Source organism: Halictus rubicundus, chromosome 10, assembly GCF_050948215.1.
Source record: "Halictus rubicundus isolate RS-2024b chromosome 10, iyHalRubi1_principal, whole genome shotgun sequence".
Classification (NCBI taxonomy): Eukaryota; Metazoa; Arthropoda; class Insecta; order Hymenoptera; family Halictidae; genus Halictus; species Halictus rubicundus.
In genome coordinates, this window is record NC_135158.1 from 14074057 (window position 1) to 14093020 (window position 18964).

Genomic DNA, 18964 nt, shown 5'->3' on the forward strand with positions numbered 1-18964 from the left:
CATAAATAAGGGCCACACTCAGGATTGCCAGCATGCATGGCATCGGCGTTTCGGGCACCGAGACCCGGTCGCAATTAAGGAGTTGGCCGAAAAAGGTCTAGCGACGGGAATTAGGGTGAAGGACTGCAAGACGCGCGAGACCTGTGAATGCTGCGTGAAAGGTAAAATGGCACGAATACCTTTTCCCAAAGAATCAGTCAATAAAAGCCGAGAAATTTTTGACCTTGTACACACCGATGTTTGCGGACCTATGCAAACCATGACTCCAGGTAATAAAAGATATATTTTAACAATCATAGACGATTTTTCTAGATATACGAAAGTTTGCCTAATGAGTCGGAAAAATGAAGCAGCTACATTCATCAAGAACTTTATTGAAATGGTGAAAACAGAATTCAATAAGAAACCTAAGGTAATAAGGTCGGATCGAGGTAGGGAATATATTAACGAAGATTTGCAAAGTTATTTAAGGAATCAAGGAATCAAGTCTCAATTCACAGCCGCTTATTCGCCACAACAGAACGGGGTAGCAGAACGGAAAAATAGATCTTTGCTGGAAATGGCAAGATGCATGCTACTGGATGCAAATCTTGAAAAGAAATACTGGGGCGAAGCGGTATGTACAGCAAATTATTTGCAAAATAGGTTGCCAACCAGAGCAACAGGAAGGACTCCGTATGAGCTGTGGTATCGGAGAAAACCAGACGTAAGCAATTTGCATGTATTCGGATGTAAAGCATATGTATATGTTCACAAAGAACAGAGGCAAAAATTAGATGACAAAGCAGAGAAATTTATTTTTGTCGGATACTCTGAGGAGTCAAAAGCATATCGACTATTAAGTAAGGAAACAAATCGAGTAAAAATTAGTCGAGACGTAATTTTTCTGGATGGGATCCGTGAAAAGAGAATTGATACAGAAGATTTAATGCACGATGAGGTTACAATTTCAAGGGCCGAAACGACGGTTACAGCAAATCAAGGAAGCGTGCAAGAAGACATCACGGAAGAAATATCGTCATCGGAAGAAATATCGTCATCGGAAGACGATAGCGAAGGCAGGTTTTGTTCTGCAGACGAAACGGACAGTGACTTTCACTTGAATTTAGGCAACAGAACAATTCAGTCGCAAAGAAGATGTTCCGAAAGGTCAAACAAAGGCGTACCACCGAATAGGTATATGGCGGCGTCTTTAAAGGCAAAATTAGAGGACAGCGAACCCAGGAGTGTGCAAGAGGCGTTAACAGGACCACTCAAGGACAAGTGGAAAATTGCCATCGAGGATGAGATTAAATCATTAAGGGAAAACGGCACATGGGACATCGTAGAAAGACCAAAAGATCGGGACATTGTCACTAACAAGTGGGTTTTCAAAACAAAGCGAAACGTCGAGGGAAACATCGAAAAGTACAGGGCTCGACTCGTCGCGCGGGGGTTCTCACAGAAATATGGGACCGACTACGACGAGGTCTTTGCACCTGTTGTCAGACAGACTACCCTTAGGACATTTTTGACCATAGCAGGTCAAAAAGGTATGTCGGTCAAGCACTTCGATGCAAAAACGGCATTTTTGAATGGAAACATCACCGAAACAATTTATATGGAACAACCCGAAGGCTATGGCATACCAGGTAAAGAGGATTACGTTTGTAAACTCAAGAAAAGCATTTACGGATTGAAACAAGCAGCGAAGGTATGGAATGATAAGCTGAATGGCATATTAAAGAAACAAGGGTTTAAACAGAGCGGTACAGATCCGTGTTTGTACATAAAGAGTGACGGAAAGAAAATAGTTTATATAATTGTTTATGTAGACGATATTTTAATTGCGGCTAAAAAGGTATCAGATATAGATGAAACAGCGAATCGTTTAAAAGGGTATTTTCATCTATGCGATTTAGGATTATTAAGGTATTATTTAAGTATGGAAATTAGGCGTGATAAGGACGGTTTTTATTGTATCAAACAGTCGGAATACATTAAGAAAATATTAACCACATTTGGATTACAGGACGCAAAAGACTCTAGCATACCTTTAGATTTAGGATACATAAAGGGCAGACAAGACTTTCCATCCATGCCGGAAAATAATAAGTACCAAAAACTAATTGGAGCTTTGTTGTATTTAGCAGTTAACAGCAGACCGGACATTTCAGCAAGTGTTGCGATTTTGAGCCAGCACAATAAGGACCCAACAACGGTTGACTGGACAGAAGCAAAGCGAGTTGTTCGTTATTTAAAAGGAACAATGAACTACGAACTAAGACTCGGTCAAATAGACGGTAAGACAGGCTTAATAGGCTTTGCAGATGCAGATTGGGCACAGGATACAACAAATAGAAAATCGAACAGTGGCTATCTATTCCTGTATTTTGGAGCACCAATCAGCTGGGCCTGTCGAAAGCAGTCGTGTGTGGCATTATCGTCCACCGAAGCCGAATACGTTGCACTCGCAGAAGCATCGCAGGAAGGGGTCTGGTTGAGAAATCTACTGAAGGATTTTAACGGCAAAACGGAAGATACGACAGTGATCTATGAGGACAATCAAAGTTGCCTCAAGCTCATAGAGAATAGGAAATTTAGTAATAGGACTAAACATATAGATACTAAGTTTCATTATCTTAAGGAATTAAAGGAGCGAGGAACTATAGATTTTGAGTATTGCCCTACTGACAACATGTTAGCGGATATGTTAACTAAGCCGTTAGGTAGAGTTAAGTTAAAATGTATTGCGGAACGTTGCGGATTAATCGGTTAAGAATTGCATGCGGAAATATGGTTATCGTTGAGGAAGGGTGTTGAAATTCAACGATACCATAGCGTCTTAAGCATAAGGATTTAGGCGTAAGGGGCGGTTCTCCCAAGGACAGAAGGACTCAGGCGGGGTCATAAAGTCGAGACCGTAGTCTGTCAGTCAGTCTGGTAGAAGCAGCTAGCCTGTGCAGGTCGCAACTTTAGAAAGAGCTATCACTTACACTATTTACATAAGGATTGAACACTCGATACGCGGAAACATTGTGCCGTTATTTATACCAACACCTTTATAATACTAATAAAGTATATACGGAATAAAGTGTAGTTTGCTGAATAACGTACTATTAAAGAACATTTCCAACAACATATACACAGGGTGGGGCAATAACTATGTCCAGTTTGAATATTGCCGTTATCTGTAATAATATGAAAAAATGTTATATAGAAAACTTACACGGTATAGTGAGGGACATGTTGCGACACAAACATTTTCTGCGTGGTTGGAGGCATAGAGGAGATTTCAAGGTCAACTCTATTTTCTCTTTCTTTCTTTCATTAGCGACCACGTGGTTTACAATCGAACATAGAGGAGAAGGTTACGGTTAATATTTACATTGTGCTGGGGTACAGCAAAAAACAAATTTACATATACACAGGGTGGGGCAATAACTATGTCCAGTTTGAATATTGCCGTTATCTGTAATAATATGAAAAAATGTTATATAGAAAACTTACACGGTATAGAGGGGGACATGTTGCGACACGAACATTTTCTGCGTGGTTGGAGGCATAGAGGAGATTTCAAGGTCAACTCTATTTTCTATTTCTTTCTTTCATTAGCGACCACGTGGTTTACAATCGAACATAGAGGAGAAGGTTACGGTTAATATTTACATTTTACTGGGGTACAGCAAGAAACAAATTTACATATATACAGGGTATATATACAGGGTGGGGCAATAACTATGTCCAGTTTGAATATTGCCGTTATTGGTAATAATATGAAAAAATGTTATATAGAAAACTTACACGGTATAGTGGGGGACATGTTGCGACACAAACATTTTCTGCGTGGTTGGAGGCATAGAGGAGATTTCAAGGTCAACTCTATTTTCTCTTTCTTTCTTTCATTAGCGACCACATGGTTTACAATCGAATATAGAAGAGAAGGTTACGGTTAATATTTACATTGTGCTGGGGTACAGCAAAAAACAAATTTACATATACACAGGGTGGGGCAATAACTATGTCCAGTTTGAATATTGCCGTTATCTGTAATAATATGAAAAAATGTTATATAGAAAACTTACACGGTATAGAGGGGGACATGTTGCGACACGAACATTTTCTGCGTGGTTGGAGGCATAGAGGAGATTTCAAGGTCAACTCTATTTTCCCTTTCTTTCTTTCATTAGCGACCACGTGGTTTACAATCGAACATAGAGGAGAAGGTTACGGTTAATATTTACATTGTGCTGGGGTACAGCAAAAAACAAATTTACATATACACAGGGTGGGGCAATAACTATGTCCAGTTTGAATATTGCCGTTATCTGTAATAATATGAAAAAATGTTATATAGAAAACTTACACGGTATAGAGGGGGACATGTTGCGACACGAACATTTTCTGCGTGGTTGGAGGCATAGAGGAGATTTCAAGGTCAACTCTATTTTCTATTTCTTTCTTTCATTAGCGACCACGTGGTTTACAATCGAACATAGAGGAGAAGGTTACGGTTAATATTTACATTTTACTGGGGTACAGCAAGAAACAAATTTACATATATACAGGGTATATATACAGGGTGGGGCAATAACTATGTCCAGTTTGAATATTGCCGTTATTGGTAATAATATGAAAAAATGTTATATAGAAAACTTACACGGTATAGTGGGGGACATGTTGCGACACAAACATTTTCTGCGTGGTTGGAGGCATAGAGGAGATTTCAAGGTCAACTCTATTTTCTCTTTCTTTCTTTCATTAGCGACCACGTGGTTTACAATCGAATATAGAAGAGAAGGTTACGGTTAATATTTACATTGTGCTGGGGTACAGCAAAAAACAAATTTACATATACACAGGGTGGGGCAATAACTATGTCCAGTTTGAATATTGCCGTTATCTGTAATAATATGAAAAAATGCTATACAGAAAACTTACACGGTATAGAGGGGGACATGTTCCGACACAAACATTTTCTGCGTGGTTGGAGGCATAGAGGAGATTTCAAGGTCAACTCTATTTTCTCTTTCTTTCTTTCATTAGTGACCACATGGTTTACAATCGAATATAGAGGAGAAGGTTACGGTTAATATTTACATTTTACTGGGGTACAGCAAGAAACAAATTTACATATATACAGAGTATATATACAGGGTGGGGCAATAACTATGTCCAGTTTGAATATTGCCGTTATTGGTAATAATATGAAAAAATGTTATATAGAAAACTTACACGGTATAGTGGGGGGCATGTTGTGACACAAACATTTTCTGCGTGGTTGGAGGCATAGAGGATATTTCAAGGTCAACTCTTTTTTCTCTTTCTTTCTTTCATTAGCGACCACATGGTTTACAATCGAATATAGAGGAGAAGGTTACGGTTAATATTTACATTGTGCTGGGGTACAGCAAGAAACAAATTTACATATATACAGGGTATATATACAGGGTGGGGCAATAACTATGTCCAGTTTGAATATTGCCGTTGTCTGTAATAATATGAAAAAATGTTATACAGAAAACTTACACAGTATAGAGGGGGACATGTTGCGACACAAACATTTTCTGCGTGGTTGAAGGCATAGAGGAGATTTCAAGGTGAACTCTATTTTCTTAAATGGAATGCTATGTTTTTATTATCACGATGTGATAGCCAGTGTATCGATAGATTTAAAAAACAGAAGGACGTTTGCAATATTGTCCTCGTCAGCAACTGACACATCTCTATTTAGGGGTCTATTAGAAAATTTTAGAAAATTTTTGGTCCCCGGTTTTTACACACTTCTTCACAGCCTGTATACATTTTTCTTTTTCTCGAGGAAAATGACACAGCGACTACTGTAATCGAAGGAAGTTTACGCGACGATGATAACGACAGTGAAAAGCGCAACTGCGAAGCAATTAGCAGCGAAGGCGTCCGCGCTAATCAAGCTGCAGGAGGTCGAGGGAAAACTGACGGATTCTGGTTCCCCGTGGCCTTCGCTTCGCTTCGTGGCTTAGCTTGGCTACTTGTTAGCGGCCAACTTGTCCAATGACGCTCGCAGAACGGTCCTGCAGAGTTTTGCAAATTGAAGTCGAGTCGAAGACCTACAACGGACCATCTATTCGCCGACGTTCAACTATAAAATAGCCGAGGAATTCGCTCTGACGGGTGAAGCCGATTTAAGGTACATTCCCGAGCAGCTGCACGTCCCCAATAGCGTCGACACGCGATCAATTTGATCAATACTAATTGACCGGGATCGCATGAAATCCGGTTGATGGATTCGAATGGACGATATCAGTTAAGGGACGCCCGCGAAGAAAAATTCCTTCGGGAATCGAGTTTACCTCTCTGAACCCTTGTGCGCTATTCGGATCGATCCGACACCGAATGAATCCTTAATTTTTAGCATTAGAGTCACGGGACTTTTTATGCCAGCTTTCGCGTATTTCGATGCATCTTAATTTTTTAGCGCAACTTAATTTCAACACGGTTTCATACGGTGGAAGCTATTACGCGAACGGGACACGAGAATCAACCCCTTGCAGTTCATTGGTACACACTTTATACCGGTAATGTCGTAAGGTCCCATTTAGGGGATTTGTAAACTGACAGCATGAGCGGAAACTGCTAATAACGTTACTTATGTTAGAGTGTTATCGCTCGTCACATTTTTTGAGAAAAGACGCAACCAGATCATTCCCTCTAGCTCCCGATGAACAATCTTTAGTTTAAACCCAACATGTTTTCATGTCAATCTTAAATATTATGTTTTACGATTGCTTTACGATGCTTGCACTGCATTATAATTAACGCGCTTAATTCTTTGACGCGGTAGTTGGTCGTTTCGAAGAATTCTAAAAACTTGTTGTACACCTCAGACAGTGACGTTCCGATTTTGGAGATTTTAGCACACAGTTGATAATTATCACTTTCTTGATCGCGTTACACGGGAGTCTGCTACAGAACATGTTAAACAAATGTGAGCATTAAAAGCAACGTACGAACGATAAATTTGAGTGCTAGGAACTTTTTCTTAAACAGAAATATTTCTCCGGAATTCGAAAACAGTGTAAAAATAGATACTATATAAGTGGCAAATCTGTTTTTAATAAATATACTCATCATTGCTGGCGTTAACCAGTTAAGCGCGTTTGACGTGTATACACGTCATCCAAAATTCTATTGCGGTGCGGTTAATGAATTGTTAATTTCTTACCGAATAAAAATATAATTCTCATTTTGCTTTCCTTTTTTCGTAAAATATATAATATCGGCATTTGGCCTGCATTCGACGTATATATTCGTCATTGCTTGCTTTTAATTCCGCGCCGTGCGGGATTTTTCAAATTAAATTCCACCGTTAACCGGTTAATGGCGTCGATACGAAGGCCGGAGCTATTCGCGAACATAATAATTACAGGGATTTCGGTCAGTGAACTGTGAGTTGACAGAACTATTTCAACTCTGTACGCTTGAGCGTCGCTGCGCGAAATTTATAGCGAAAACTTGAATACTATAACATTCAACGGCGAATGTTAAAACGATGGTCTGAATTCCGGCCAACTAAACAGTTACTTTGCCCCCGTGGAAAATCCTATTACAGTTTACGCTTTCACGCGTAAGCTGCCGGGCACTTGATAAATATAAACTAAGGATTTAACTTCTAACTACGTAGCAAACACCGCGGAATTCATAAAAAGTGAATCTCATACCGCAAAATACACAAATATTTTATGCACATGTCGCCGTCGAAACGTGAGGCCTTCGAGTGCACACACTCACCGTCAATCTGTGCATGGTAAAATTTTAATGAGCGTAAACATAGGATAATAAACTGTTTATCAATACCAGTAACTGTATTTATTTGCACGATATTTGAGGTGTATTTAAAGGAACGAACAGATGCATAGACAGTCAGACAAAGCAAAAATTATTTAGAAAAATGTACTATTAAAATACAGAATAACAAAATATAATAATAAATGAATAAAAATGAATAAATTGTGTTTGAACATAACTAGGTATGTACTTTCGTTGAAACGAGTGGGTACAAATGCTGGAGAAATTAATGCGAAAATTGTGAAAAAGATTGGAAAGATATACCTTGAAAAAATAAACTAGGATTTATTGCGTCACCGAGAAATCGCAAACCAAGCATTTGTGCTTTTACTTCTATACCCTGTTTACCCTTCTTCACCTCTATTTACTTCCATTATCAGGAAAAGTGATAGAAAGAGAAATGTTGTAATCTGCACTTTCCCAGCTACTTGCTACGTAATTTCATTATGAAAAATGTCGTCGGTGTTAGGATTCATGAATCGGAGCTATGGCCGTGCGGACACGAAAGCTTGCGGTAGCAGCAGTACATTATAGGTAGAAAATTCGAGAACACCGGTTGTATTTGCATGCACGGCGAAACGTATTTTCCGCCACGTGCAAACATTCCCATTTCTGGCGGCGGGCGAACATAACCCATTCTCCTCGGCTCAAATATACACCGAGGATGCGTTGATCTTGGAAAAATTCACGAGTATAAAGCCCCGATAAACTTTTCCTACCGATAAGCTTAGATATTCTCCGCGTCGCTCGTAAAGTCGCGACACAGAGGAAAAAGACTTTATGCCGTGCCGAGAAAGACATTTCTTCGAAAATTCCGAATATAGAGGAGCACGAGCCACACACATACGGGCCCCCGTTTCGCGTATGTAACTAATTAAGCCGCTTTTTCATTATCATGCAAATAGAAGCGCGAAATAAAATTTTATGACATTTTGTTCACAACCTTCCAGTGTCCTCTCTTGACTACATGCACTAGTGCACTTTATTATTATTTATTTAATGTTGCTTCAACGTCAAAAGTCATTAGCAATATTTTATACATATTTGTATCCTTGATATGTAAGCATCCAGGCAACTTAGCATTTTTCCTTTTATTCTCATATTTTTTGCATTCTATTATTAGATGATTCACGTTCACACAAATCTCGATACTTATTTTTGTTAGGATTGTTTCGATTGTTTCGATTGATAACAGAATCTGTACAAAGTTTGAGCAGGGCCCTTGAACATTAGAATAATTAATGAAATGCTCACGAAATCGTTTTCCTCGAATATTTTCTAAATTGTTGACTGTATCGAAAACTATGTTCACTAAAACTTCTGCTATCGTACACTATCATCTGGCCGTCAACTAGAAAATATTGTATCAATGCAAAGTGTACATGCACCATCAAATTCACGTTTTAAGAATTTTCCCCGATAAAAATGTGTACCCTGAAATTTCTAAAAAATTTGTAGCGTATTTATTTCTCTCGGGGTAATATGCAATAAATATTACAAGACAGATTGCACATTTTGACAACTTTCGAAACAATGTTCAGCAACGCGTCTTCTCGCGTTAGTTGCCCACTTGGTGTAACTTTTTTCGTTGGCAGAGCTTAGCGGCTAGCGGGCACTTATTAACACGAAAGATTAACGAGCAATTAAATGCCACTTGTTACAGGGAGGCAAATGGCGCGTACCGATCGGGCGGGCCGGGTCAGAAGTTGCGTAACAAACGCAAGAACGTTAACGTTGTAATCTTGCTCGGCGAGGGGGAAAATTAGAAAACTTGGTGCCGCGGCAATACAGTTACGATATAAACAACATCATTAAAACGTGATCGTCCGAGATGGTAGCACCGGAGGCAGCGGGCAACCTTGAACAATATTTCCGCGATCCTAGGCAATTCTTCTGCCAGCGTTTCCTTTCACGACGATCAAAGAAAGCATGCGCGGACGCGTATTCCTTTGCAGCTTCAATCGCGATAGACGTCGGGACGCCTTCAGTCAGCAATCGTTTCCTCTGTCTGTGTGTGTGTAGCAAAGAATGTGAAGGTATAACGAAATTGTTCCTGCTCTAAAGATAACGTTAGATCGCAACGGAGGTAAGCTTTATTCAAGCAGGATCTTAAACAGATACTATCAGAAGTTTTATTCGCAGTTCATAGACACAAACATTTAATCGCGGTTCGATGGAGGATTCGAGCTTATTGCTTTATCCCAGATCTTATCCTACTGACACTTACCGCGAAGGATAAATTTGATTGGCTGGGATTGGTCTCGATACGGCCTTGAAACATAGACATTTCCCCCCTTTTTTTCAGCTTATCTGCATCAATGCGAGTTGGTGATTGATTATTATTCATCGTATATGTACGTTTAATATGCATTCCTTTTTCGTATGTATGTTTAGATTTTTATTTCAACCGTTATTGTCGATATTTCATGATTGAAGATGTGTCACTAGTGGAGGAAATTATTTTTCAGTTGATTCAATATGTTATTTGTGAATCTACTTTCTCAATATATTTCTTGTCATCTCCATTTATACCATATACTTTTACTAATTTTTGCTACAGGAGCACAGCAACGATGACGCAGCATTGCAACAGTACAATGACCTAAATAAACAATTGTACATGTGTCGTACTTAAATATAAGTCAACATTTCTGCCGCGTATCTATTCCCCTAATACTGTTACAAATGCAGGAGAATAGTTTAGGATAAACGGTACAAGAGTTTCAACAACAAGAGCTTTATTTGTCTGGTTGTTATTATAATTTCTCGTTTGAACACTGGACAGACCCTGTATTTAATAAAATTTTTATTTCAACCACTTGCATTTTATTTTCAAATCGGGCACTAACTTTTGCAGTTACCTGATACTACACGGTCGTAAGGAAAAAAATTTGTTAAACTTGCTGGGTGATCGCGAGACATCGAGGGTGAAGCTATGTGGTTGAGAGGTCAATGATTGCGTGCACCATTAACAAATATATAGTTTATTGTTCGTTCACTGTTCTCGTTAACTCGTGTGCGTCACACGAAAAAGTGAAAAATTCGTTCTTATCACTAAAATTTTTACATGCGCTCTGATAGTGATACTGGCAATTTGCTAAAAAAAAAACTGATAGGTTATCTTCAGTGGATGATAGAACGTCGATATTAGCCGATTCATATTAGTTATAAGGTGTGTGTTCTTGGCCGGCACTAGCAATAAGTGTAACTGCTCCGAAATTTCAAGAAAAGTGTCAATTTTTAGTAGTTTTAGCAATATTTACGCCTTACTCTTCGTTTTTTCCTGTATTTCTGCGGGAAGCTTGTGTTTCTGTCAACAAGGGCACTAGCTTCTAAAGTGACGTATACGAAAGAGTAAAGAAGAAATCTACCGTCACGTTGAAATTGCTAATCCAGTCATCTAATCCTAATTGCGTGGTAGGTATCTCAATCAGATCATCTACATCTTAACAATTGGACACATTGTTAGTCCAAGGAATGAGACACACCATAGGGTGAGATGCACCAGTTTTTATTGTGACAACACTGGACGATTTCCAACTGGTTTTCTGATACCATTTATAACATTTTAACATTTGTAAATAATCTCAAAACGAAGAACACGTGTATTGTATAAAATAAGAATACAAGTAGAGAGAAGAAGGTATAAACGAAAGGAGCGCGTTTCTCCCCAATCAGGAGTGGATCTAACCCCAGGCCCTAGGTAGAGATGCACTTTTTCAAAAGTGTTTAAACAGCATATTAACATATTAAAAATAAAAGTTTTACTCATTTAACGTCATATATTATTAAAGAGATTCAAATAAATAATTAAACTATGCCTGCCGATACTTTCAATTATTTTCAATAAAATGTTCATAATCAGAAAACAAAATGTGGTGCATCTCTCCTAGAATTACCCTAGTTTACAAGATGAAATAATGAAATGTTCGTTTCGCCGCAGGTTTCTTTTGAATCATTTGGACAGTCGTCATCTGACTATAATCATAATGAGTTCGATACCACACTTCGATACGAGGAGACCACTGAAAATTATATATTGGAATACGAAAAGCTTCAGGGCTCGATTAAGAGATGCTCTTTCAGAGCCTATTCATGCAGACGTTGACGTTTTCGTGGGAGTTGAAACCTCGCTCAGACCTGCGAATGTAGTAGTACATCCCGATAACTTTGTTGTTATTAGACAGGACAGACGTGATCGTAAAGGAGGCGGTATCATCGTTTTTATTCGGAAAAATTTAACTTTTGAAGAAAGACAAATTGAATATCCTGTCAAAGACATCGAGATTTGTAGTATAAGAGTGAAAAATGTTACGCCTATTCTCGACATAATTATATGCTACAGACCACCAGAAACTAACACCCAACAATCAGAATGGGATAATATTTTTAAAAATATTGATACTAATATTTGTTCAATAGTTCTAGGCGATTTTAATGCTCATAATAGAATGTGGAATTGTCACTCGACAAGCACACATGGCAAACGACTTGAATCTGTTATTTTTAGAAATAACTTGTTTCTTCATAATGAAGATACCTTAACATACTGCGACAAATCTAACATAGATATGGTATTTTCTACCGTGAACTTAGCAGATAGAGTAAACGTAAAAGTGAGTAATAACAGGTATGGCTCTGATCATAATCCTATTTATGTTTCTGTTAATTTTGAAAAAAAATATTATTATCGAAAGAAATCTTCTAATATACCATCTAAACGTATCGATTGGAATACATTTCGATCGAGATTATTGGGACATTATAAGGATTTTCGTAAAAAAAAAATTGAGTTTTTTCCCCAGTTATAAATATGATCTATTTGTTAATGCAATAATGAAATCTATAATTTATATTCCTCCTTCTAAAAAAAGATATTATACTGGAAAGAAAAATGGCCTTGCATTGTCTAAGAAAACCTCTAAAACAAAGAAGACAGATTGCTTCACAACGTTCTCAAACAGTTTCAACTTTCGCTCTGACTATTCTTATGCTTGGAAGATGTGTAAAAGATTTAATAAAGAGTGGAGTTTTGATGCAAATAATAATAAATCCCCTCCAGCTATGGATGGTATTAGTTATGCAATATTAAACAGACTACCCTTAAAGTTTAAGTTACTGCTTTGGAACATATATTATATAATGAAATGTATGATTTAGAAGATTATCCTTTAAGTTGGAATCAGTCTTCTCTTCTTTCCATCCAAAATTTAGGAAAACCATATGATATACGTATGTCGTTGAATTTATGTTTGTATAAAATTTTTGAACAGTTTACAAGTAGCCATGATAATTTGGACATTTTAGCGATACACGTTGAAAACGCTTTCGAGAATAAGAAAGGTGTTTTGGCTGCTTTTCTTAATGTAAATAGAAATCAGTTATTAGATACAGTTATATCGAATTTATTAAACGATTTGCCTCCGGGGGTTTTTGTGTTGCGGTTTGGTGACGACATCGCTTTGTATTCTCAAATTTTTCTTGGGGATAAATTGGGTGAAATCCAAAATAAACTTGAAAATTCAGTAGAAGTAGAAGATTTTAAAGGACATCTCGAAACTCTAATCTCTAACCTTCGGTTATCTTCAGAGCATATAACATTAATATACTTTAATAAGAAACAGATTCCTCAGATTAGTATTACGATAGGAAATTATAGCATAATATCGAGTGAAACGGTCAAGCTTTCAGATTTAATTTACGATTCTCAGTTAACCTTCGCTCCTCATGTGAATTTCATACTGACTAAGTGTGCAAAAGCATTAAATATTTTAAAATTTTTACGTGGAACATCGTGGGGTTCAGACCACACAATACTGAAGAACGTGTATAATAATTTGGTTAGATCCATCATAGAGTATGCAAGTTCCATTTACGGTCGACGGATTGATACGAATATGGCTGAACAATTGGACAGAGTACAAGTAACCGCAATGCGAATTATTTTAGGGTAAATATCCAATAAGCACGCCAACTTATACTAGTAGCGTCTAAATTAACTTATATTCGGGAAAGTGCTAGATACTTATGCTACTGCTATCTATTTAACACAGTTAGTTATTATAACAAATGCTTCGGGAATAAAAACATTGTACGAGCTATGTACCTACACGCTACTAAGAATGCGGCGCACACACGTGCACTCGCATCGGATCGCCTACAGCCGAACTGACACACACTATTGCCACTATAGTTCATTGTCGTCAAAACTTTATATGTTCTACGCTAAAATATAAAATATTTCTCATAAATCAATTCAATTTTCTCTTACTTTTAATAACCTTACTTTCCTTATTCACTCCCAAAATAACTATTGCCCGGTTCTGCGGTGGCCGAGGGTTAGTCTATCGATCGCTTTGTAAACCTATCTAACAATGCACAGCTGAATGAATCTCGCGCGAGATTCCAAATCCTTAATAAAAAGAAAACGAAAAGCAAAACAAAAAGGAAGAACAGCTTCTCGATTTCTGTTCCTCGGCGACGCTACGCCCGAGAAACACTCGAGCGTAATGGCCGCGAGTTTAACCCACCCCCTCCCCCTCCGTACGTGGAAACCCCGGAATTCCCAGACATAACCCGCGCGACAAACACGAAATCCACATTAATGTCCTCCAACGCGGCCGGCGCGAATGAAGAACAAAAGGATTTCCTGAAAAGAGCGACAAACGTGTATCTCCTTCCGCGCGCGGTGGCGAAAAGAAACAAAGACAAAGGGCGGTAGGGCCGACGGAGGAGAGAGCGAGGAAAAAAAAAGGGTGACATTCCTCGGGCCGGCGCGAGAGAGAGAGAGAGAGAGAGAGAGAGAGAGAGAACGTTAAGCGGTGGGCGTGTGCACGGTTGGCTAAAAAATCTCACGCACTCGAACCTCAAAGTCCCCTGAAAAACGAGACGCCTAAACGCACTACTTCCAACAACGTTTGCCGGTGACAGCCCCGGAGTCTTTTCTACCATAAAAGTCTCTTCGCGGAGAGTTTAAAGAAGGGGTTGCGCGGGCGCGCTCCCGTACACGTACACGTATTATCTACCCCCGTTCCACCCCTTCGGCAGACACAGAGGCGCCTTTGCCGAGGCACAATTTTGTTCGTAGGAGGAAAAGGCTGCTGACTAATGGCGCGCGCTAATTGTGCCGCCTGCAGTACACGTACACTAGGTACCCCTTAGATATAACCAGAAAACGGTAGGGATGATGACGACGGGGGGGGGTGGCGGGGGGGGTGTACAAGAGAGGATAGGAGGAGAACAGGGAGGCTAGTGGATGGGAAGGGTTTGGAGACCGGCTGGTTCAAGAGGGACAAGGGAAAAGGTGGTAACGGGGCTCGATTACGTAGGTATAACCGTACACTATGCACACACTATACACGGATACACCCGCCATCAGAGAGGAAGGAATACGGGGGGGGGGAGGAGGAGGGCCGCAGAGAGGGGACGCTTGGAACCTGCGATAAATAGATTAAATTTGTCCCTCGACTCCCCCTTTTGACGGTGCGTTAAGCGGAAATAGATAGATGGCACGCGACCGGTATTATGTCGATACACTGCACCGTCGGCACGCTAATAATCGACCGGCGCGATGCATTTCGCAGCACACTATCGCGAACACACGGCAAACAGCCGTGTATCCTCTTCGATCTCCGACCACCGGTCACGGACGCCGACCGTCCGATTTATAAACGACGAAAATCTTCGACGAGACCATCGAGGATTTCTTTATTTTATTTATTTAATTTAATTGTTTCATGTTGCATCAACATCAAAGGTCATTAGCGACACGGTACATTTTCTTACGATATATTATACGTATTTGTATCCTTGATATACTTGGCAAGACCGGCGATATACTCAGAACTTAACAGAATGGGTAAGGATACCTAGGCAACTTAGCATTTTTCATTCCATTATTAGGTGATTTATGTTAATTGGTGCTTTACATATATCGCAGATCGTATTTTCTTGTTCTGAAATAGTTGTTGTTACTTCGCACGTTCGAAGCTGAACAGATGCTATTAGCGAAACGTTCGTGGCAACTTTTATAAATATAGTCATTTCGAGAGGCGTGCATGAATTTTCCTGAACGATTATGCGTACACCCTTGTCCGCAAGTACATACGTCAGAGTACTTGGAAGGATGATGTCAATCTCAACAATTTTTAGAAAACTACTGAACACTTGTTCTTACAATGATACATGCTGCTGTAAGGAATCTGTGTTCTTTGCTAATCTCACAAATTGTATTTAACCCTTAACGTCTAACTAGACATCGTGCGTCTACGAAAACGCGCGAATTCTGAGCAGATAAGGCCATTCTGAAAAGTGCTTGCGCGACAGAACGCTAGAAAGACCAGAAAAAATAGACGGAAAGCTGTTCTAGCAGACGCGCCCGTGAAAGAAGTATTCCAACAAGAAAACGAAAGCATTGAACAAACGAAACGTTCAGGAGAAACTGGTTAAGTCAATTAACGAGTTAATTAACTCCGCAAACGAGGTTTCTTGACTTATTGCTCTCGCTGATCTAACATGCGATAAAAACTACAATCCAAACTTAATTAACCCTAGGTTTACTGTCAAAATGATGAGCTCTGATATTTTTAATTCGCGATTATTGAAATCGTATAAACGCACCAAGGAGGAATTTTTCATTTCTTTTGGATATACACATTTGGATATACATATTCTTGGTATTTTTATGTAGGAATGTAAAATACTCGCTTTTACTAGCGATTTGAAAAATGAAAATTTTAGTACGAAACAAACTAATAAAATACCAGTGGTTTATTAAGAAAAACTAGATATGTTACAAATTAATTAACTGGCCCTAGTTAACCCTATAAGATTAGCGTTGCGACACGCACAAACCGAGGTATAATTTTTCAACCCATTGTTTGCCAAATTAGAAATCAAACGACCCTTGGGGTTCTATATAGAATCGGTTATTCTGGATTTATGCAACCGTTTGATCAAACGCAATGTGTGTTAAATATGTATAACTCACACGGCATTCAGCCTGTTAAATTTTAGTTTCAGCCAATCAATTTTGATATACATACATTATACTGTATATTGTATATGTACATATATGTGTTCCCGCGAGTATTCAGGAGCTAACATCTGCAATCGGTAGACAAGATATAGCGAGCTCGTAAAATTAACTCTCCGAGGACCGGTGTCGCTATCCGAGCGAGACTTAATCGCGCTGATACAGGAAATTTGAGAACCTGAGAACTCCGGTTTTTTCGAATGAAAATTTAATACATTTCTATGCTCTGTACAACGAAATTGTCGAAAGTTTCCTTTCACCTTTAATTTCTAATCAAAACGAATTTCTCCTTTTCACTAAGCAAAAATTTATAGAGTTTCGATTCAACTCTTCGCACACTTTATCTTATACTTTCTTTAAAAAGTTAATTTATTCATCATTTTATAGAAACAACAAAAATATATCTGTGCAAATTTGTAGCCTTTTTAAAACAAAATGTGTCCGAAGAACAAAATTTGTCGACTAATTCCTCGTGGATGCATCGTTGCAATCTTTATAGATTTTTGACTATTTATACAGGGTTTAAAATGTTAATTTATTCATCATTTTATAGAAACTTTATACTTTATAGAAACAACAAAAATAGATCCGTCCAAATTTGTAGGCTTTTATAAATAATATGTGTCCGAAGAACAAAATTTGTCGACTAATTCCTCGTGGATGCATCGTTGCAATCTTTATAGATTTTTGACTATTTATACAGGGTTTAAAATGTTAATTTATTCATCATTTTATAGAAACTTTATACTTTATAGAAACAACAAAAATAGATCCGTCCAAATTTGTAGGCTTTTATAAATAATATGTGTCCGAAGAACAAAATTTGTCGAATAATTCCTCGTGGATGCATCGTTGCAATCTTCATAAATTTTTAACTATTTATACAGTGTGTAGCCGGACGGGTGGTACAACCGGGCAGGAGACGATTCTACATGTAAAAATAAGTCGGAAGAAACGAATAACAATTTATCGTTCGACGCATCGTCTTCAAGAAAACCGATTTTGAAAATGCAGTCTGACGCGTCTGACCATGGCCGACCAATTCTACTTCCTGCCTAAACTAAAGATTTTCTCGAAAACCGGGCGTCAAACGAAAAAATGTTACTCCTTTTTTTCGACTTAGTTTCATGTGTAGAATCATCCCCTGTTTTACCACCCGTCCGGTCACACCCCGTATAGTCAAAACTATTACAATCCGTCATTTTGACGGGGGCCCGTAAATCTAGCGTTAAGCAATTCATTTATTCCGGCGATTAGATCCGCTAACCATTTAATAGAAAACATTCTTACGAGGTGATTAGTCTCGCGTGTCAGCAGCAGGGAAAATGTTGAGCTAAAATGACCCACATATTATCAGTGAAATTGCACGTCCGAACAAAGCGCGAACTCATCACCGCCGCCGCAGGATAACCAACCGCAGCGCTGCGCGGCTCCCTCTATCGTTGCGAAACAAGATCTCCGACACGGTGGATCGGGTCGCCCACTTCCGGGAACCGAAAGACAAGATTCACCGTAATTATAAGCGTGATAATAAACCGCGGAGTCAGCGGACTCGTTAAGACACACTCGCCATAATAGATTTCCCATGCACGCTGCGCGGGAGATAACGCCGGATTTCAGCGATTCCACCCGACTCGCTACCATGCACGCTTCTGTTTAATCACGGCTCGAAGATCAGCTGGCTGACGGAAAGCCGGTCTCTGCCGAGGTAAAGAGGTCGCCGCGCCGGTGACGAACAAGCTGGGAACGCAGTGATTACATTTCGAAGTTCACCGTGGATGAGGAATTTTGCGACACATTTTCTGGTCAGGTAGCGCGCGATATTTTAATGGCGAAGATTATCCCGGGATTATAGACACGGACGCACCGGCAAAATTCGCATACAGTTTTTGCCATTTATACGTGACACATTCGGCGAAATATCTTCAAAAATGTCCCCTCGTTATACATATCGATTCGTCCCACGAACTTTGTTCTCCTGAAATATCTTGAAAAATATGTGAAAATTTTACGAATGAAAATTGTCGAATTGAGAAAAGTACGCAATACGGTAATAGGGTGTCCAGAGAATGAACATTATTCGTTAACCCTTTGCACTCTATTTTGACTCCAAAACGAAACATT

At 39.0% G+C, this 18964-nt stretch overlaps 2 protein-coding genes across 4 annotated transcripts in view; one reads left to right on the top strand and one right to left on the bottom strand.

Moving 5' to 3' along the window:
* LOC143358470 (semaphorin-1A) overlaps positions 1–18964 on the bottom strand; it is a 592115-nt gene that overhangs the window by 250989 nt on the left and 322162 nt on the right. The gene's annotated exons all lie outside the window — the stretch shown is intronic.
* Positions 10989–12617, top strand: LOC143358149 (uncharacterized). Its single transcript, XM_076795067.1, has 2 exons — positions 10989–11223; positions 11750–12617. The coding sequence occupies exon 2, from the start codon at positions 11796–11798 to the stop codon at positions 12615–12617; it is 822 nt and encodes a 273-aa protein (XP_076651182.1). The 5' UTR covers positions 10989–11223; positions 11750–11795.